Source organism: Rhineura floridana, chromosome 7 (genome assembly GCF_030035675.1).
Source record: "Rhineura floridana isolate rRhiFlo1 chromosome 7, rRhiFlo1.hap2, whole genome shotgun sequence".
Classification (NCBI taxonomy): Eukaryota; Metazoa; Chordata; class Lepidosauria; order Squamata; family Rhineuridae; genus Rhineura; species Rhineura floridana.
The window spans coordinates 48,896,741-48,919,850 of record NC_084486.1 but is presented as its reverse complement, the minus strand read 5'-3'; the positions used below and the strand labels follow the sequence as shown (position 1 = coordinate 48,919,850).

Below are 23,110 nucleotides of genomic sequence, written 5' to 3'. Positions count from 1 at the left end.
CTCGGGCATAGTTTGAAATCTAAGCTGAGTTAAGCATGAGTTAACAGAAAAAACTTCCTGCAGATATGCAGCACATTTGTGGTCAGATTTATTGTAAGTATGCCAAATTGAGGACTTAGAATTCTTCATATACTGTATTGAAAGCCCATCTCTATCTCTAGCAAAAATTACCTTACAGATCTTATGGCCACAAATGTCCTGAAGTGACATTACAGGGAAGATTGAATAACCTGACATCAAACAGTTACAGCATTGTGTTTAATCTGATCTTCAGGTCTAAAAAACACAGGGTAGCATCGAACCTTGCTGTTCTGCTCATGCAACAGAACTTCCCCTTCCTCTCCCCTGCAGCCCCTGCGCACCCTGAAAAACTGCTCCAAGAGTTGGGGGAAAGGAAGAGGAAGTCTCATTGCATGAGTGCTCGACTTGATCATGTCCAAACAGAATATATGAATCAAAATGCATAATCTGTTTGGGAGACATGTGGATGAAAAGGTATCTATGAAGTAAAAGCAAACGTTAATGCCAAATGATTAAAAAAAACCTCAAGTTTATTACGTCTGGATGAAGCACATTTAAATTCAAATACCTGCGTGGACAGCATATTCTGTGGAATAAGAGTCATTGGAAATCAGTGAAACTTATTTGCAAGTGGCATATTTAGGACTGTGATGTGAAAAATTGTCATTGCAACTTGTTCCCTTTCTCTTTAGCTGGTCTATAACGTAATCTGCACACTAATTGCTTAGGTACTGTATGACTTGCATTTTACTGTATGGTTCTCTTATGCAACTAAGAGAAACAAAGCAGGATTTTACTGACTCAAGATAAAAATCATCTCATGTCCTTTATGCTGTGATTAGTAGTGCTTGAAAATATTGATTATTTTAGAGCTCCAATGTGTTAGATGCTAGGTTATAATGTGCATTTTATCATGACCTAGCCTTCCCTCTTTGACAGTATGTGTTGAATTTTAGGAGTAGAATTCCAGTACAAAAAAGCTTGAACCAGTGATGGCTGGGGTCTCCACATCATTGGGGCAGTGTAGTCCACTCCTAGTTTTAGTCCAAACTTTCAAGGAGCTGTTCAATGTCAGCTTCTTGGACAGCTCCTTGAAAGTTCAAGACAAAACCTGGAACGGATTCCACTGCGCCACTGACTTGGAGACACCAACCGCCACTAGCATGAATGTACATCTTTGTTCTAACTGTGCTTAGATTTTTTCTCCCTGATTGGATGTTTATGCTTCCTTACACTTAGTGTCAGTCTTCTACTATTGTTAGGCTAGGAGGATTTTATAGATTAAATGCTATAGCCACAAAAGCAAATGTTGACAGCTTTGGAATGAAAAAATAATAAACTTGCCTTCATGGAAAACCATTTTATCATTTACCAAGTAAAGCTGCCTGCTCGTAGTACTATTGGGACACAGAGTCTCTGTACTGTGCGATGGTGCAAAATGTTGGGAGATATGCCCATGAATGTGTGTCATTGAAATCTTTCCAGATCATTGATCTTAAAAGTGGAAATAGCCGAGTGCTTGATAATCCACATTTATAATGAAAATAAATTTTGGACTTTTCATTAAGAGAAAATCTATCTATTGTTTTTACAGTGTTTGCCAGTTCTGAGCCTGTACCTGGATTCCATGGAGAAACCTTACAGTTAGCATTCATTGACCTCAGACAAGTAAGACATTATTTATATGCCTGTCAGCTTTCATATTTTAATGGACGCCAAGTATTTGATTCATAGGCTGGGATTCAAAAAACCTTATGCGTTAGCAGAAGACACAACATATACACACAGGGACTTGTTGACCCTTTTTCCCTGACTGCACTGCGTATTGCTCTGGAGGTTTTCTTAAGGGTGGCTTGGGAGAAACAAGGTACTGCTGCAGGAAGGAGGGCTGAGAAAAGCTGAACCAAATACCACCTTTACTCTACATTAATTAGAACTTATATCCAGCTGAGTCTTCAACATTGGGCTTATTGAACAGACCTGGCTATTTTTGTTGAGGTTATTATTGTGGAAGGTGTCATGGGCTAGAAAGGTAGAGTGAACCATCACATTCTTTTGATTTGTAAAGATAAGTATATCAGCTCTGTTTTTCTTTCCAGGTTCCTTCTGAAACTATTATTTCTGTGATCGAATCTCAGTTGGATGTAGTACTACTTATAAAGATCTGTATCAAATTGCTGTATAAAATTTGTAGTTTTTTCCTGAACATTTTCCTTCTACAAAGACTGACTTGTTCTCCCAACAGCACAGTCTACCACTGGAAAAAACAGGCTTTGCATAGGCCTGGTTTGCATGTCATGGTAAGCCAAACTATGGCTTGCTATGACTACATGAATGAGAGGGCTCCTGCATGTTTTGGTTGTGAGCTAGTTGACTATGCAGCAAAGTAATCTGTATGATTTGTTTGTTTGTTTATATTCTGCTCTTCCTCCCAGTAGAAGCCCAGGGTGGCAAACTAAAACACTAAAAACACTCTAAAACATCATCAAAACAGAATTTAAAATATATTAAAACATCTTTAAAAACATTTTTTTAAAAGCTTTAAAAAATCTTAAAAAATAATTCCAACACAGACACAGACTGGGATAAGGTCTTAAAAGGCTTGTTGAAAGAGGAAGATCTTCAGTGGGCACCGAAAAGATAACAGAGATGGCACCTGTTTAATATTTAAGGGAAGGGAATTCCAAAGGGTAGGTGCCACCACACTAAAGGTCCACTTCCTATGTTGTGGGGAATGGACCTCCTGATAAGATGGTATCTGTAGAAGGCCCTCACCTGCAGAGCGTAGTGATCAACTGGGTATATAAAGGGTAAGATGATCTTTCAGGTATCCTGGTCCCAAGCTGCATAGGGCTTTGTACACCAAAACCATTTGATGTTCTTGTGTTTTCCTGATTAGTAAAACTGATTAAATACTATTGTAAAACTCTAGAAACACCCATGCCTCTGAAACTTTTCAACAAAGTTGGTTTCTCAGCAGAGAGGAAGATCCTGTCATTCTTGCCCAAAGGCTAATGGATTTCAGATCAGTCTTTTCTTGGCAATTCAGTTGTTACAGGAAACCGTGGCAAGTGCAATCAACATAGTCTTGACACATGTTGTTATGGCATAAGGTTTTGTGGACTAGAAGCCACTTAATCAGACGCTTATGCCAGAATCTTAATGTGGCTGCAATAAACTAAAACGTCTACCCCTCTAAAACTCTTGCTAAGGGAATATCCAAACATTGCAAATGTAGAGTTCCTAATGAACCAAAGGTAGCATGTTAAGGATGTAGCTATTCAGTGATCAATTTGTGAGGTTAAATTCTAATATACTTATACAAGTATAAATGTGAATGAAAGGATGTTAGCATATATTATATATTTTATAACATATTTTAGAAAACTTTTTATTAAAAACTAACAATACGCATGTCTGGAATGAGACAACCAGGCCGGGTAAGCATTCCATACAGACCACTTGAAGGCTTCTTCCAAAATGCATCCAGGGGTGCCTGATTTGCCTTTTTTTTGTCATGTAGCATCTTACTATAGCAATCTAAAGCTTTGAGCACAGTTCTCCTCTCCGTACACTTGAGCAGGCAGGCAAGGGGCAACCACCACCACCACCCTGTGCTTGTTCGGTCTCTCTGTCTCTGTGCTATACTCCCCTACACTCAAGCAGACACGTCTGTGGTAAAAAGTGCTTCCAGGGCATCCAAAGCATTGTTAACTGTGGAAGTGCCTGCACCACCTGGCAAGGAACATCATTCCAGCCATGCGTGAGAGAACTGCCTGCAGCAGCCAAAATCCAGAAGACAAAGAGCCACTTTCTGACTATGTCAGAGTGTGCACGCCCTTCGCATCAAAAAAAGACTTTGTTAAAAGGACCTTCTTTTCTGGAGAACTTGTTAACTAAGATATTACTATACTAAAATAATAATGAGTAGACAGTCATACCATATTTCTCTGTGATATCTCATCTAAATGGTAAAAGTTCAAACGATGGTTTTGAAAACCTCTTTAAGACTAGAGTTAACTTGCACCATCATTAAAAAACATTTTATTCTATAGAATATAATCTTTCCTCAACTCTTTTTTTTTTTTTTAAAGAATGATGTATTTGAGAATGTTTGTTTCTAGTAGGGCCCTAGGAAGGGTGGGGAATGAGCATGCAAAACAAATCCTAGTTGACCTTGAACAAAATATAGACATTTTGTTTTTACTATTAATCATTTTGATATAGCTAGGCTGTTTTTATTTTAAAATCATCTCCCAGGTCATTTTCACAACTATGCTGAGAAAGTAGATCGTGATGATAATTCTCACTTTACTGTGGAAAAACTGAAGTGGATTGTCTCTGTCCTAAGTATGACATATTTTTAGTGGCTTCGTATATCTGCCATTCAGAGTTCCAGGTGTACTATTACGTATTTTAAAAATAGTGCCTTCCAGATTTTTAAGCAACATCTATTAATTTCATTTTAATTTTGCATCTGGATACTGAATGTATATAATGTATAGTTATTTTATAATAGAATGTATATTTGTTTTCTTCCTTGTCTGCTAGCATCTCATTCCAGTGATGCAAATCCTTATAAGAGCAACGTTTAGTTTTTAGTAAGGATTTAGCACTCTTTCACCCCTCCCTATTCTTCTTTTATTTATGATCTATTTCTTTCTTAATCGGCCAAATGACAGTTCTTTTCAAGAATACTTAGAAAGGCAACAGAGCCTTTTTCAGAAAGTTCTTATAAGAGGTCATGCTTCTGTTTTTTAGTTTGAATTCGATACTGCTTCATGAATTGCAGGATATGAAAGATAAGGAAGTGGGTCCAGTAGTCAGGTTTTACCTGCCCACCCGGACTGTGCCCCGAGGTCAAACTCCTGATATTTGCTGTTTGGTACAGAGGAGCTGATGACAGGTAGGGGCTGATACAAGGGGCAAAGCTTGAACCATATCAAAGCTAAAAGGCAAGAGAATTGGGACTCAGTGAGAGACTGTAGCTAAAAGATGGATCAGCAGGATTGCCCTCTTTTTTAAAAGTAGCTGACCTGTGAGGGAAAAGACTTTATCGTCCTGCCAATCACATGCTTACTAATGGAAGCCAGTTATCTCAACAACAGCTTACTCTTAGCTTACTCTTTTCTGTGTGATTTCATGGCAATGTGCATTCATTGGTTCTTTCTGCCACAAATAAGAAATCCAGCACACACCATAGTTAACTATAAAGCTTTGATACTTTGAAGAACGACTGTTTCAGGCTTGATGTGGAAAGCACTTCTGTGTAGGAAATAGCATGTAAAAGTAGTGTAGATAAGTATGTGTATGCCATTACACACATGACAATCTGCACCAGCTTTCACCAACCTGGTGCCCTCCAGATGTTTTGGATGATTACTCCCATCATCTCCAGCTAACACGGCTGTCATGCAAAACATCTGGAGGGCACCTGGTTGACAAAGGTGATCTGCATGCTGTTTCAGCATAGGAATTTTGTCACATTGGAAGTGGGCCTCAAAGTCCCTGGAAACTGAGGCAAACATCCAAAAGTGAAAATAGCTGCCTGTAAAGAGGTACCTGAAACATGCTGCCAGGTCCCTTCTATAATAATAATTTAACTGTTGCACTTCAGCTATTCCTCCATAGCTGGTTTAGAACTACCAAAGGGAGAAGTAGAAATTAAATTATTTGCAATTCTTTCTGAAATGGCTATAGCAAAGTTGTCATTCCAGTTCTAGAAGCATTCTTACAGAAATCTATAGATAAAGCTGCCTTATGCTACTGATTGTGAACATATATTTATGTGCACCCTAAATAAATAAATTCCCTAAGGTGGTTTATATGGGTGGTACTCGATACCCTAACCCTTCAGCTAGAAAGCCTATCCACCAACAATATAGAGCATGGGCACAGATGAAATATGCAGGTCTAACTCAGTCAGTAGTACAGCTAACACTAGAGTAGACCTCAGAACCACAGTCCAGAGCCCTGCAGCCCTGTCCCTTCATTCTTCAAATGATCACCCAGAGAGTGGCAGATGATGCAAGCAGGCTTGGTGTTGGCACCTAGGCTGGCATTAATATGCTGGTGCTCACCACAGCTGATGCTGGTCAGGCATATAGTTACAGCTGCTCACTTTATTATCTACCTTAAAAATGTATTATCCTTTTCTATAACAAAATGGTGCTTATTCCTAAGCACACACCATTTTATTCCTGTAGTCATGATAGTGAGTTTTAAGTGAATTTTTAAAATGTGAAACTGCATGTGCTCAGTATGTTTTTATCAGAGTTGTCCAACTGTTTGCTTTCGTTGTTTTTTGCTCTGACAAATAAGGAATGCGGAAGCAGTTGCAAAGCATGGAATGGTGCTTGGGAGGGGGCAAAAAAAGAAATTGTGTGCTTCATAGCTGGTAATACACATGGTCATCTAAAGGGGGACCCCAGCAAGACCACTAATTCAGGTTCTAAAATTATATAGTGCTGCACTACTCGGTGTTGAATCACTTGTGACTCATACTTGATGTACAAAAAGGCACAATTCTTTACTCTCTTTTTTTGGTCAAATCCTGGTTCCTTAAGTATGTAAAAGTGACCAAACTATAGCACAGTCAAATAATTTGGTAGACAGGCCTTTGATTTGAGCAGAGTAAAATTCACAGGAATTGCTTGTCAGTTAGGATTGGAAATTGTGATTATGCAAATAGGTGCAAGAAGGAGAAGGTTGCTGTTGGTGCTATGAATACACCAAAACTTAGCTGTTGTTTCTTCAAGAAAGAGGCACTGGGGAATTTCTCAAGCTAGAAGGCCACAGATGGACCTAACTCAGACTGTCAGATTCCAGGTCAGTAAAGAAGTCAAATGTGAAATTGCTGACCTTCCTACAAAAATATGTATCTTGCCCCTAAGATTGTCCTTCCCACCTGAGGACTTGAAAGTGGCTGTTAATAACACACATTTTTAAAAAAAGGGGTTCCAGGAAATTACTAGCTGGTTAGCCTAATGTTTGTTATGGAAAATTGATGGAAAGCTTGATTCAAGCATATGGGAAAACAAGTGTTGTTGAATAAGAATCAACATGATTCTTCAGCAAAGATAAATCCTGGCTCATTAATTTTTTAGAATTCTTCAAGAGTGTCTACCAGCACATGGATTCTTATTCTTCTCACAGAATGAGAATCAATAACGGGTTTCCTGTGGCACCATAACGGCTGATAAATTTATTACTGCATAAGCTTTGGTGAACTAGAGACCACATCATTAAGTGCATGAACTGTTGTCCTATTGTCATGTATATAAACACATGGGATGGGGAGGAATTTTAAGCAGCGAGGTCAGAGGGAAATGAAATGAAATAAATACAGACAGTGACAATTCAAACTGAGCTAGAATGTATGCAAGATAAGCACAGAGTGACATTTAGAACAGCAGTGATAGGTGATAAAATTGTCAGCTTGGTAGCGCTGAGTTAATTAACATCTGTAGTGGGACAGGAAACCTTTTTCTCTATTCTGCCCAGATGAATACAGTTGAACTGCTTGGTAAATTGTAATTCAGCATTTTTGTGTTAGAGCTTTCCTTTGAAATTTCTTTGTTTAAGCATGGCCATCTTAAGAACGGTTAAGGAAAAACAAGAAGCAGAAAGCAGGAATAAATGGAAGATTCTCACAATGGAGGGATGTAAGCAGTGGCTCTGTATTGGGACTGATGCTTTTTAACTTGATAATGATCTTGAATAATTGGTGAGCAGTGAGATGGACCAATTTTCTGATGACACAAATTATGTAAGAGCGTAAAAACCGAAAAGGATTGTGAAGAGCTCCAAAAGGAGATTTCTAAACTGGGTGAATGGGCATTTAAAATAGCAAATGTGGTTCAGTGTAAATAAGTATATAGTGATACACATTGGAGCAAAAGACCTAACTCCACATACATACTGATGGGGTCTCAGCTGCCAGTAACTGACCAGAAAAGAGATTTTCAGGTTGTGGTAGATAGCTCAATGAACACCTCAGCCCAGTGTGCAGTAGCTGTGAAAAGGGGAATTCTATGCTAGGGTCCATTAGGAAAGGAATCATATTTTATAACTGTTGTTAGACATATTTTACAATTGTTATTCTTTTTTTTTGTTCTGCTTTTGATGAACAGTATATTGTTTGAGATTTATTGTTCGGTTTATGTTTTATAATGTGATGTATGGTTTTCTTTTATTTTTGTCTAGATATTTTTATAATTGTTATATTTTGTTTTTGAAGATACGTATATTGCTTGCGATTTATTGTTATGTTTATTTAAAATGTGATATATTTGTTTTCTTTTACTATCAATTGTACCAAATGTGATGGTATATTGCTTTTATGTTGTAAACCGCCCAGAGAGCTTTGGCTATGGGGCGGAATAAATAAATAAATAAATAAGTAAATAAATAAATAAATAAAATTGTGAATATTGTAATGCCTATATACAAATCAATGATACTATCATATTTGGAACATTTTATATAGAGCTGGTTGCCAACCTCATAAAGGATATTGTAGAGCTGGAAAAGGTGCAGGAAAGGGCAACCCAAATGTTCAGGAGGCTGAAGAAACTTTGCTATGAGGATATATTACAATGTTTGGGACTTAATAGTTTAGAAAAAAAGGTGACTAACAGAGGAATATGACAGAGATGTATAAAATGATGCATGGTGTGGAAAAAGTAGTTGGAGAAATTTGCCTCCCTCTCTCATAATACTAGAACCAAGTGGGGTCATCCAATGAAGCCAAAAGGTGGGAGGCGGGGGACAAGCAGAAGGGAGTGCTATCTCACATAGTGCATAGTTAAACTATGGAATTTGCTGCCTCAGTACTTGTCACAAGATCTGGTGATGGCCACCAACTTAGATGGCTTTAAAAGAAAATTAAACAAATTTATGGACCTAAGACTATCAATGGTTATTAAGCATATAGCCATCATGACACCTCCAGCATCAGAGACGGAATGCCTCTGAATATCAGTCATTGGGGAACAACAGTGGGGGAAAGTCTATTGCCCTCATGTCCTGTTTTTGGGTCTGGCTGCTACAGGAAACAGGACACTGGGTTAGACAAGTCCTTGGTCTGATCCAGGAGAGCTCTTCTCATGTTCTTACCCACCTGTCCCCTTCTGACTGTTCCCCTTTCTAGACTCAGTAGGATTTCCTTAAGCAGCCAGATATTTGGCATGAAGTCCCTATTATCCACTTCATCATACTATGTACTAGCAGCCCTTGAAAACAGCTATGATTAAGACCTGTTATCCATTCACTGAATAACAGAAATATGTGTGCTCCTCCTCGGAGTAGCTAATGTGAATAAAATCTATGTTGGCTTTGTGAAATCCAGTCCCAACTCCTACTGCTTATCAGGAGCAGAAAGGTTATAAACCAGTGTACATTTTGGGGTGTGTTCCATGATTTAATTGTAATGTTGTAATGTTGAATAGAAATACTAACATGTGCTGAAACATGTTAAATAGTTCACAGGCTTGCCAGGTACTGTAGAGCTTGCACTGATGTATTGGCTAACGGTTTTGGATTTTGGGTGTTCTAAAAGAGTTTCTGACTTGGCCTCTAGACAACAATGACTACTACTATTGTTTCTTACACAAATGATGTTGGTATTGAGATGCCAGTTTTTCAATTTGAGTAGAATTTTATTGTGTGATACTGTGCCGGATACTTCACTAAAGTCCAAGTTAATAAGATCAACTCTGTTTCCTTTGTTCTTCTAGTAAGCCTGGGAAGGAGCCTTTTAAGTACTTACTGTGTTTGAAGGGCATTCCAGGTTTACAATTCATGGATGTGCTCTGTGGAGCTAGACCCACTTTCAAATAAGTCGAGAAGAATGTACAAACTAGAAATACTCAGCTGAAAGAAGCTGAAAGTTCAAGTGACCTAAAAATTATTCCCACTAAGCTTAATTTAACTAAGGCCAATAATATACCTTAAACTTCTTTTGAGCTCAAATTACATTAATGAAGGTGTTAATTACTGAGGGATTAACACTACTTCCAAGTGATAATGGATGTAGTCCATCAACAGTGAGTTAGAATAATATGGCTTTAAGGAGCACAAGAAGCTACCCAAAGCATTACTTGCCAGGAATGGATGCTGTTTCAAAATAGCTTTTTAAAGTAAATGTAGGTCATAAGTGGTGTGTGTTTTTCCCCCTTACATCCCAGCAGGCTTGATTGTTTGAATGAAATTCTCCATTATGTGGACAAAATATTTCTAATTTTGACGTAGTGACAAGTCAACAAAAGCCAAAGTAACCGAAGTTAACAATCCTGTAGTTTTAGATGGCAGGATACCAAAGGCAACTCACACATGAAGTCTTATCGGAAAGATATGGGGAATTTAAAATAAGCACCTGCACATATATGAGAATGCTGTTTGTGTATTTTGAAATTGTACTTCATATGGGAAGACAGCAAATACAGATATCTAGAATGAATAATAGTGATTTCATCTTTTATAAAAGAGTGGTAGGAAATCATTTAAAATTTATAGCCGTTAAGATTTCATGCTAAATAGCTTGACAAAAAGCATTTCTTCACCTGAACATATTAGTAGAAAGTAGTTCATGGCCAGGTGCTTGAGAGATTTTGCTTGTTTCCAAAGGTGAAGGTTCTCATGAACCTCTTGTATGGTGCCTGCAGAGATCCACCCTATCAGTTCTTATATTTGATATGTATGTGAAGCAGTAAGCGATACACCATGTTTTGTGATGTTTTCTGGTGATACAGTCTTTTTCATCCAGGCAGGCACCTGTAGTCACAGTGCATACTCAGTATCTGTCCACAACTGGGGGCTGCATATGACAGATCCAACCAAACATAATCCTGCTAAGATGGAAGTAATGTTGGTTGACAAGACTAGGGAAGATGCCAGTGTTCCCCTCATACTTGCTCACCTTTCCCCATCACTCAGGTTTATAGCCTTGGATGCTCTTGGATCTTAATGTTTCACCCCTTTCTAATGAAGCTGTCTGTTTTTGCCACAAGTTGTAGGGGAGTACTACACTGTGTCAAAACATCTGGCTTCAGTGCTTTGGCATATCAGTCAGCACAAGATGCCTCAGAGGGATAGCTGGATCTTACTAAATACCAGACATGTTAAATCCTTACTCCTTCTCCAGTTCTGTGTGCTGGGCCTTGTGGTAACTGAATTCTATCCAGTGCCAGCTGTTTGCTCACACTTCTAAGTTTTCAGGTTCTTAACTGTAAATTCAAGATTCACTGTTGGTTGCATTGGAAAAAAGTCCCTACTGTGTGGTTATGTTACTTCAGTTACTAAAATTACTGGAGTCTTGAGTGGTTTTTGTGGCTAGGAGTACTTATGCCCAGCTTTGGCTGGTTGCCAGCTATGGTTGTTCCTGGACCAGGCTAGCCTGGCCTCAGTTGTTGGGATTGAGTGACCTCCTGCCTAGAGTACTGTAATGCATTTTGCATGGGGTTACTCTTCAAGATGTTCCAGAGGTTACAGCTAGTTGCAAAATGTGACTGCTAGGTTGGTAAGTGGGGTAGTCTGATGGGACTATGCATCACCAATCCTGAAACTGCTGCACCAGCTGTCAACGAGCTACCAGGCCCAAGGAATTAGTACTAGCGTACAAAGCTCAATATGATTTGGGACCCAAGTACCTAAAAGGTTGCCTCCCCCAATATCTCCCTTCTTGGGACCCTACAATTGGCAGGGAAGGCTCTCTTGTTGGTGCTGCTACTGGGTGCTGCCTGGTTGGCATTGATCCTTGTCTGTCTCCATCATTATTAACTTTCAGGAAGAACTTAACATTCCTGTTTACACATTTGATGGCTGAAATATACTGTTTCTGGTAACCATTAAATTTTTAGCTTTGAGGGTATGTGGTTTTTTTAAAAAAAATATGTATTTATTTTATTTTTTGATGTATTGTTTTACCACCGCCTTGGGTTCCTTTGTTTGCTGCCTTGGGCTCCTTTGAGGAAGGGCTGGATAAAAATTAAATAAATAAATAAATAAATAAAATTGACTACTGTTTTCTATCTTTTGTTACTACGATGAAGATAGGTTGAATAAATGTGAAAAAGATCTAAGTGTCAATAAAAATGTCATTGAGCAGATTAGAAAATAAGGGCTGAACAAAAATAATCCATCCCTGTAGATTTGTTATACCAGTTCTTTTGACAATTCTGAGACTGTGCCTCTCCTAAGAGTCTGCATGTTGGTGTGGTTCTCCATAAACAAGTTGAAAAGGAATTTTTGTTGTACGAGTCATTTGATCAGTGCATAAAATATGTATTTCAGTCTCACCTGAAGGCTATTCTTGGGGGAACATTATGATTGGAGAACAATCTGGAAGGAAAACCCTGTATGAGGAAACCATTTTTTAAATTGGTGTATATGATTAATATTCAATCATTTTGGAGATATTACCATTCATCATTGTAGTTTTTAATGCTGTGGTCAAGCCAATCAAATAGTTTTGATCAGAAGGTTAAAAATTCAATCCTTTATGAGAGCTCCTTCAGTAAAATTCAGGAATGTTGGCAAAATGGGATCCTTGTACAAATTTTTACTAGGGGGTTATACTGATCTGCATGATATATCCTGCTTGAAAGAAACGGTGATAAAACCAGTTTCTGTGGATTGCGGAGAAGTTGACTAAAATATCATGCAGAGACAATTAACCATATGCATTTTTAAAGTTATGACACTGTTTATGGTATGACTTTTTTAATACTAGTCAAAATTAGATTGTGTTACAGAATTGCATGAAGAAATGTTCAAAATATTTTATGGCTCTTTGCTATCTGAAGTAACCATGAAAATGAAAACTTGGGTTTGCAGTGGTTCTGTTGTCTTCATAACCTCTGCCCCATATTTTTCATGCTTTTTGTATTTTTTTCTTATTCATATAACAAACTAATGAATGTCCAAAACTTCAAATCTGATAATGACTAATGTTGGCTATGACCCTGGTATCCCTGGCTGTTCTGTAAATGTGACGTATGCTCGAGGGACTGGTGCTTCTTTTAGAGGAGGAAGAAGAGGTTTATATTTATTTTAAAATACATAACTCGCTTTTAAAAAACCCATAAAGTACCTTACCATAAAATACATACAACACAACAAACTGGATCAAGTTATGATAAAAACAGTTCAAATTAAGAAAGTCAAATTCATACATTGAAACCAAGAGCAGGATAAAACAATTCCGTATAAAACAGAAACATACACTAGCATGGCAAAATAAAAACGTCTTCTTATACCTGAAGCTTAAGGGCGGGGGGATGCAACCTCTAGGAAGGGAGTTCTGTAATGTGGGTGATAAACGGAAAAGGGACTTTTTTTTTAACCAGGCAAAATTACTCAGCCTTCAAGTGTACCCCTTTTACAGTGCAATCCTAGGCATGTCTACTCAAAAGCAAATCCCATTGAGTTCATGGGGCTTATTCCCAGGATTGCAGCTTTAACCTGCTTGTTGTGATTAGACTTCTCCATAGCAATCAGCATCCTGTAAAATGACACCAAAAGCAATCCCCGCTTTCACAATATTGGTAAATGAAGGAAACAGGATATGGTATCGCAAAATACTAAGTGCAAAGCTCACTGTGTAAATAAATGGGTCAGATTGAAACAACTGAATTTCCAATTCTTATCCAGAGAAGTCCCTTTTTATTAATTTGTATGAATAAAAATTGCATATTGCATGTGTTGTATAAATGTAAGCTTGGTAGTATGTGCTTCAGTGTAGAAAGATAATTAATTTTAAAAAATGGAGCTTACTATTCCTAGATGCTACCACAGTATGCTATATAGGCTACCTTTTTTTAATGAAATAATTTAAGCATGAAATCCATTTGACGTTTAGGCATAGATATAACAGTCTTCCATAAATACAGTAGAGAAAATGCATCCCTTTTACAGTGTAAATTCTATACATGTCTACTTGCAAGTAAGCCCTGTTGAGTTCAATGAGATTTACTCCCAAGTAAGTGTCTGTAAAATTGCAGATGCAATATTCCAAAGGAACATTTGAAACGTAAACCTTTTTAAGTATTTAGGGCTGCAATCCTGTAACTGCTTACCTGTGAGTAAACCTCAGAGATCTCAGTGGAACTTACTTCTGAGTAGACATGTTCAGGCTTGCCCTTAATGTGGTTTTTAAAGCAAATTGACTGAACAAGTTTAAGTCCCATTTTATATTTCTCAGTTTATTTGTCAAATCTGAGACATAAATTATGTTAATTAGCAAAAATTAAATAAAGATGAGACTTTGCACCAACATCCCCCCCAAACTATTGTGGATTACTACAACCTTTCTAATGAGTGAAGAATGAAATATGCTTGGGGTTTGTTCATGTGCTGTTTTGAACATTATGTCCTAGGTTCTGGAAAATGGTGAGTGACCTATAAAAGCTATGATTTACTACTATTAGTTTACCCAACTTTCACCTCAAAAATTGTTTGCTGCTTTGTCTAAAAGGACTCTGTGTAAAGGCTAATGGGCTACGCAGGAACATCTTGTTCAGACCCTTACTCTTTGGAGACTTGAGTGTCTGCCAGAAGGCTCCTTTTCAAGCTGTAAGAAAGACAGAGGTTTTTTGCCATTGGCCCAGCTTATTCTTTAATTGTAGCACCTCCTTTCTCATTATTGTTGTTGTTGTTGTTGTTGTTGTTGTTGTTGTCTTTATTTATACCCCACCATTTTTCCAAAACTGGAACTCATGGCGGCATATATCTGTATTCATTTTCTTATATCTGTATTCAGGGTTGCTATAGCATAAGTGGTCATTGCCTTACTTGATTTTATCAACCTCACAGTGTTCTATGACCTTTCTTGGGGGGGGGGATAATGCTTGACTTCTAAAACAGGATTAGCAAAAGTTGTAACATCCAAATATTTTCTGGTTAATCTAACAGAGCAGCAGTCTTGTATGTAGACCTGCTAGCTAATAACATGCATTTCCTCTCTGCATACAGGTTTCAATTCATTTGAGGTTCTAAGGAATTACCAGCATATAATATAACAAGACCAGGCATCTCTCAGAATTTACCTCACAGTCTAGATTTAAAGAAAGCACTCTGCCCTTTGGGAGAATTTAGATTGTAAAGGATTAGTATAAACCCAAATAACTTTTGACTTTTTCAGAGCAAAACAATTCCCTGTGGTTCAGCTGTCATAACCCCCGAGTTTACATATTTATATACACTTACAAATGTGAGAGAGATTATATCCCCATTATAGTGACAGCTAATATCTTCACTTAAAGATGTCAATTTGAAACAGATGTATGTATCTTAAAAGGAAAGTAATGGTATCTTATTGTTAGTATTCAGACTTGATGCTTGACTGCAATATCTAAATAGAATTTTAAAATATTCTCGGTTTTAACGTTGCACGTTAAAAAATGCCATTTGTGTCAATATAAGTCTCCTATTCTCATATGTATAACCAATGTTCCAAGCAGTGTTTAGTAGTTCTGTTTACACTAATGATGGAACTGCAAGGTCTGATGAAATATATATTTGAAAATCTATTCTTTATAATAAATTTAGCATACCCCCCTCCCAATAATGAACAGTGTTGTATATTTGGGGTATGTTTTTGCATAGGAACATTATCATTGCTGTAAATTACATCTTGTCAGGGAGAATCTTTGGAATTTAGAAAGACTGCTATATCTGAACAGTGCTGGACTTAGGCCAAAATAATAATCTCTCTCACTTTTCTCCACCTCTTCACTCCGGTGCTTATTTGTAATGATGTCATAACCCCTGTTTCTAGCAGTGACCTGGACACATAGTCAGAGGCTGCAGGGACACCAGGTGAGGAGCCAGGTCAGGGCTCAGAGCTGACCATTGCACCTCAGGTTGGTGGACAGAAACTCCCAGGGGAACCTCCCAGACCACCAGAGCCTGTGGGGCCAGAGCCTAGACTTTCACAGATGCCTTCCCCTGAGCCTGAAGAACCAGATGTCTCCCACCACACATCACCAATCCAGCAGCACAGGGAGTGGACCAAGAGGGGAGGCTATGGCATGGAAGAGGGTTGCCGTCTTCAGGCCAGAGGGTTTGTCCTTTAAGTCTCTGGAGTTCTCTCAAGGGAACGAAGCCAGGACGAGGTAGTCCGGGGATGGGCATAAAAGGCCTCAATGTGCTCCCAGCCTATTTGGAGCAAATTGTGCACTTGACGCTGTCTGTTGGTCTAGCAACCGTCAGTCAGCCTTGCCTTGCAGTCCTGAACACGACAAACTATCCTTAAGGTCATTTCAGACTATTGCTTTAAACACAGTTATAGCTAATTGTTATTCAACTGTCAAGATGTCTTTCCTCAAGGTACATTTCTTTTGTGGGAAAATCACAGTTTTCCAACACTAATAGTAATATGCTACCCTGCTCACACCCAGAGAGAGAAGTATATCTATTTGTAATAGTGAGTCTGTGTGAATACATATACATGTTGCAGGACCTGTTGTCTAGTGTCTGTGACACTACTAGTCATGAGATGATTCAGTTCTTCCCCCAGTGTCCATACCAATCTGTGTTGTGTTTTGAATTTTGTTTTATTTGTTGTTAAAACATGGCTGAGCACTTCCTTATGTATTGCTCAAAGATGGGAGCATTCATGTAGTTCCTTAAAGAAACAACAAATAAACTGGGCAGCATGCATACACTCTGCTTGTAGAACAATGTCTTCATCATCATCATCATCATCATCATATTAAATTTATTAGTCGCCCATCTGGCTGGATGTCCAGCCACTCTGGGCGACGTACAAGATAAAAACAATACATTAAAACATTAACATTTAAAACCATAACAATAAAAACCTAACCCACCCCAAAAGCCTGCCTGAAGAGCCAGGTCTTCAAGGCCCGGTAGAAGCTCATCATAGAAGGGGCATGGCGGAGATCATTAGGGAGAGAGTTCCACAGGGTGGGGGCCACTATTGAAAAAGCCCTCTCTCTAGTCCTCACCAGTCTAGCTGTTTTAACCGGTGGGATCGAGAGAAGGTCTTCTGAGGCTGATCTTGTTGAGCGGCATCCCTGACGATGCTGGAGGCGCTCCTTCAGATAGACTGGGCTAAAACCGTATAGGGTTTTAAAGGTCAAAACCAACACCTTGAATTGGGCCCGGTAAACAACCGGTACCCAGTGCAACTCCTTCAGCACTGGAGTGATGTGATCTTGCCGGCGGCTGCCTTTAATCAGACGAGCCGCCGCATTCTGTACCAGTTGCAGCTTCCGGACCATTTTCAAGGGTAACCCCACGTAGAGCGCATTACAGTAATCTAGGCGAGAGGTGACCAGGGCATGTACTACCGGTGGGAGCAGATGGTTGGGAAGGTAGGGGCGCAGCCTCCGTAGCAGATGGAGTTGATACAGCACCGCCCGGCTCACAGCCGAGACTTGAGCTTCCATGGTCAGCTGGGAGTCAAGAATGACCCCCAGGCTGCGGACCTGGTCTTTCAGGGGTAATCGTACCCCATTGAGCACCAGGTCCATATCCCCCAGCCTTCCCTTGTCTCCCACAAACAGTACCTTGGTTTTGTCAGGGTTCAGCTTCAGTTTATTCCTTCCCATCCAGCCACTCACCGACTCCAGGCACTTGGACAGGGTTTCTACAGCCAACCTCGGTGCAGATTTAAATGAGAGATAGAGTTGCGTGTCATCCGCATACTGATGACATTGCAGCCCAAATCTCCTGATGATTGTCCCCAGCGGCTTTATATAGATGTTGAACAGCATCGGGGAGAGGATGGAACCCTGTGGCACCCCACAAGTGAGAGGCCAAGGATCCGAAACCTCATCCTCCAATGGCACTCTTTGGTACCTACCAGAGAGGAAGGAATGGAACCACTGCAATACAGTGCCCCCCATACCTAACCTCTCCAGGCGGTCTAAGAGGATAATGTGGTCAACGGTATCGAAAGCCGCTGAGAGATCAAGGAGGACAAGGAAGGTGCATTCGCCCCTATCCCATGCCCTCGTCATATCATCTACCAAGGCGACCAGGGCTGTTTCAGTCCCATGTCCAGGCCTGAAGCCCGATTGAAATAGACCTATTTCTTTGGGGAGGAGGGGAAATTTATTTCTTTTACTCATTTACATTCCTTGCCTTCCTTCTTCCTAAGGCATTCAGGTTAGTGAATGTGATCTCCGCTCCCATTATCGTTGCAACAACCTTGTGAGGTAGATTAACTCTCACTATTACTGAGCAGTAGTAACGAGCTCAGGGTCACCCATGAGCTTCTGGGTGCCCTCCAGATATTTTGGATTACAGCTCACATCATCATCCCTGGCCATTGGCCATGCTTCCTGGTGGTGATGGAACTTGGAAGTGCCAACATTATCTGGAGGGTCCTAAATATAAGGCATATGCAGATTTCTTGGCCCCTAAGTTTCTCTGTGTTTATAAAAAGGCTTTTGAATTGGGCACCATGTCAGTTTCAATGTATGACATGTACATCTCTGTTATTCCTAAACCTGGCAAAGACCACACCAGTTGTGCAAATTAGGCCAGTTTCTTTAATGTAGATATTAAGATACTAGCAGCAATTTTTGCTAATAAGAATTCATGCAGTGATGACAACACTAGTACATTTGGATCAAGGGGTTTTATTCAGCATAGACAAGGTGCTGACCATTTAAGGTTGGTAACCAATTTGGTTGCCTTAAATAATCATAGAATGGATCCAGCTGCACTTTTCCCTGGATAGCGAAGTGTTTGACAAAGTACTGTATATTGGCAATTGATGTTCATTACTTTGGAAAAATTTGGATTTCCTCAAGAATTTGTAATGTGGATTTGAATATTATACCTTGCTCCTAAATTACAAGTAGGGACAAATGGAATCCTTTCAGATGCATTTGGCTTGGAGAGAAGTACAAGACAGGGCTACCCACTGTCTCCATTGATATTTGATCTATGTTTGGAACTATTGACATGCCCAATTAGATGGAATAGGGAGATTTCTCGTTTTGTCCAGAGCAAGTAGTTTTTAAATTAGCTTGTATGCAGATGATTTACTAATATTTATCAGTAGAGCTATAACATCAATATCAGAATTAATAAAAATAATTAATAGAATTTCAGGATATAAAATTAACTGATTAAAATAAGCATTAATGCCTGTGGGCAATTGTAAATCACCTTCTTTGTATACTAACTGGTGATTTTGCTGTTGCCCAGAGATCATAACATATCTAGATATTTTGGTTCTGAGAGATCTCTGTCAAATGATTAAAATAAATTCATTATTTCTGATAACATTTTCGAGGGGGGGGAAATCACATCCACTAACCCGAATGCCTTAGGAGGAAGGCAGGCAAGAAATGCAAATGAGTAAAAGATGGGCTTTGCTTAAATATAGTATTTGTGGCAAGATTAATACACATAATAGGAATATTTTGCCACAAATAATGTTTTACATGGTATTTCTTTATATATTACCCAAGTTATTTTCAAAAGAAAAGAATAGTGGGATATTTCTTTTAAGTTCGTTTGGGATAATCCTCCACCTCATTTCACACTTAAGAGAATGCAGCTGTCAGTATCAGGAGGATTTAATTTCCAAACATTAGTTTACACCATAAGGCATATCTTTTAGTGTGCACAAATGAGTGGCAAGTTTCTTCCTCTCTGAACACACCAGCATGGGTAATTTTAGAAATGATTTACCTAGCACCCCTCCTTGGATTGGTAGTTTTGGTTTCTATTTATAAAGGAAGGAAAGGACCTATATCACCTATATTTTTAGCAACTAGAGAGATGGTTATATTGTCTCATCAATTACAGTTTGACCTATATGCTCACACTAAATTAACTTTATGGGGTAATCCAGATTTGAAGATAGAGAGGCAGCCTTTTTGTGTGTGGAAGAAAGGAGCTGATTGTGGGATTGATACATTAGATCAGCTGAGAACTTTTGTCGTTTCCTATTTTGCAGTTTAAGTATCACTTACCTGTGAGTGGTGAATATCTTTAATTACAACCCTTGTTGGTTTCTGGTTTTGGACTGTCTGCTTTGAGTGCTTTGGCACTTCCTAAACTGTTGGAGGGAATTATTGGATATTCACAGAAAGCTAAATCCACAACTGCTATCTATAAAATGGGTGTGGAGTAGGGAATTAGAATGTACTATAACACCTAAACAATAGGAAGTTGCTTTAGAATCTATATGGAACATTACTTTAGATTTGAAATTGAGATTGATCCAGCAAAAATTAATGTTTCAGGTGTATTGAACCCCACAGGAAGGCACTGTCTAAAACAGATATTTGGAGGTGTACTGCTGAAAATGCCTCACTGAGTTATGAGATACAGAGATATCCAGCAATGTATCATTGTGGTCTGAAGTTGTTGTTCAGATTAATTTTGTGTTGGCAAAAGACCTGATATTTGTAGATGTTCATGTACTTTTAAGCTATATCTCTGTATTCTGGAGATTCGTGGTAGGACAACAAAAGTGAATTTTGAGAGCCGTTATGGTTACTAAGAAACTAATACTTTGAACCTAGAAGGATAAACACCCACCACTTATTACGCAGTGATCTGAGAACCTCACTGCCCTTGCTACATTTGAACATATTACCTATAAAAATCAATCTCATGTGAACACCTATTTGGACATCTGAAGGCTTATATTGACATTTAATTTAAGATGGATGTGTTGATGGTTATTGAATCTTTAATGTGAGTTAACAGTGGGTTTTTTGTTTGTTTTCTCTCCTTCACTTTTTCTTTCTTTTTTCTTCATTAAATTTGATATTAAAAAATTAAGAAAAAAAGAACTGTAGCTGGAACATCTGAGGCCTGGGATAAAACTTGTATACACCTTGGCCCCTCTCTAATAACTCTTGTCTGTTCTTGTTGTAAGCTGCCTCTAAAACTTTGGTTAGTAGATGAGATTATAAGTACTCTAAACAAATAAAATAACAATTAAGAAAGTCTTCAGATTCATGTTGGAGGCAGGAAAATGACACTATGTGCTTTCAGATTGGGGCTTGTTTTGGATTTCCCCTAGCAAGAATAAATCATAAAAATAATACAGACTGGCATTTTGATGCTGGTGACATTGTGTTGTCTCTGTGAAAACCTTTCATGAATGAAGAACACTGATCCCACAATAAACATATGCCTGGAAGCACCTGGTGTCTCTTGCATATGTAGTCCAAGTCAACTGCTTCTTATCACCTCATTTAAAAGCAGTTTTGTATCTGGTTTTAATAGTGAACCACCAATGTTGTCTTTAAAATAGTCAAATGTTGAGGGGTGTTTTTTTAGATAAAACATATACTATCATTAAAATAGTAGCTACAGGAATAAAATAGGAGCTACAGGTTCTCTTGACCTGATATGCTTTGCCTATCTCTGTCCAGCAAAGCATACATTAGACTCTAATGATGAGAGTGAAGATTTGCATCCTTACAAGTAAAATGCGGAAGTTAGCTTCCACAAGCATATCTACTATAATAAGACCAACAGTTTTGTATTTGTAATGTGTAAAACTGATTAATGTAAGATTTAATATGATAGTGTTTCTGGCTTGAGAGGGGAAGGATTTCATTGATCATTTTATCTGGGATTTGAAGCGCAATGCCTGGTGTTTGGCGTTCCCAGCACAGGGGGCTTTTCATCTCCACTTTCCACTGACAGGCCCTGTACTCTCCAGAGGTCAGGGGGCCATCCAGAGTCAGGGGTCAGGGGGCCATCCGGGAAGCATGAGGGCTGCCACTATAAAGAAAATTGACCATTACCACCACATGGTTATGTGGAAGTGCTTTGTCCATCTGCACAGGCTTCCCTGGATCCCAGACTTTGAACACCATTTTGATGGGAAGGTAATCTAGCAAGCGCTATAGACTTTTACAGTATTTGGTCCTTGGGCATAGGAGATTACAGAAAAGAATGGTACTTTTAAAATTATTATTAGACAATTCTGTTGGCAAAGAGATACATATGGTTGTATTCAGTGGTTCCACTCCACTTGCACAGCAGACTTCCACTTGTGCAATGAAACTTCCCGCTCTTCTTCTTTCCCCTGCAGCCCCCTGCACACTCTCAAAATCTGTTCCAGAGGGTTGGGGGACCCTCTGGAATAAATTTTGGGGGCATGCTGGGAGAGGAGAGGAAGGGAAATCCGGCTTCCACAGCAGTGAATGCAACACAGAGACTTTTGAAATACAAAACTCTTCATCATGCATAATGGAAGTGTAGCCTATTACTCAGTGGTGCAAAGCTGACTTTTTAAGCAGTATTTGAGAGAAGTTGTTGTTAACACACTTCTCCTAGCATTCCTCCAAGTTGGTCAGGACAATATAAAAGGTTCTTCCATTTTTATCCCCACAAAAGCACTGTGGGGTATGCTAGGCAGAGAAATTGGCTGTCTCCAGCCTCACCCAATGGGTTTCATGGCAGAGTGGGGATCTCCACTCTAACCACTGCATCACACTTGATGATGATGATGGACTGCCTTCAAGTCAATTCGGACTTATGGTGACCCTATGAATAGGGCTTTCATGGTAAGCAGTAACACTAACTTGATCATAAAATGTTTAGCTCTCTGAACATGGCTCAAGGTGATTTAAAGACTGTGGTAACGATGCAGAAAATAACTTTTACAAAAGTGATTTTTTCTTTCTTTCATTGGCTTAAGTTTTTTTATGTAGTTCTGTTGTGCAGTGTTCAAGACAGAGGTAATCTCATGTTCAGTTTTTTTATCAAATTCTGTAGGTAAGAGCCCTGAAATATTTCTATTCGAAATGGAGATTTTCTTCATTGAAACAGGGATATTATCCATAATAGTTGTTTGCACAGAAAGAAAAGAAAAATGAAATTGTCCTGTATATAAAGGCAAAGTCTTATGGTGAACATAGTTCACAGTGGCATAGGTTTAGCAGAGGTTACTTTGGAAGGAAAGTTGGCCAGCCTTTTAGGTTTTTAATTTAAAAGGTCACAATCCATTATTTCTGAATTTCAAAGAATATAGCAATTAGCTGTAATCTGCAGTTCCCAGCAGGAGGCGTTCATACTATTAAAAAGAGATTGTTTCCATCTCTGATCAAAGCCAAAATAAAACTAACAAGATTATAAAATA

General features: G+C 38.8%; 1 protein-coding gene across 10 annotated transcripts in view; it reads left to right on the top strand.

The window, feature by feature from the left end:
- EXOC6 (exocyst complex component 6) overlaps window positions 1–23,110 on the top strand; it is a 143,315-nt gene that overhangs the window by 98,865 nt on the left and 21,340 nt on the right. For 6 of the 10 annotated variants that reach the window (XM_061635528.1, XM_061635532.1, XM_061635531.1 and 3 more), the window contains one exon: window positions 1,616–1,689. In XM_061635528.1, the coding sequence (XP_061491512.1) occupies window positions 1,616–1,689 (74 nt within the window). Of the gene's footprint in view, window positions 1–1,615; window positions 1,690–2,120; window positions 2,427–23,110 lie in introns of those variants that run through there. The other 4 variants (XM_061635534.1, XM_061635525.1, XM_061635526.1 and 1 more) reach the window with 1 other exon arrangement.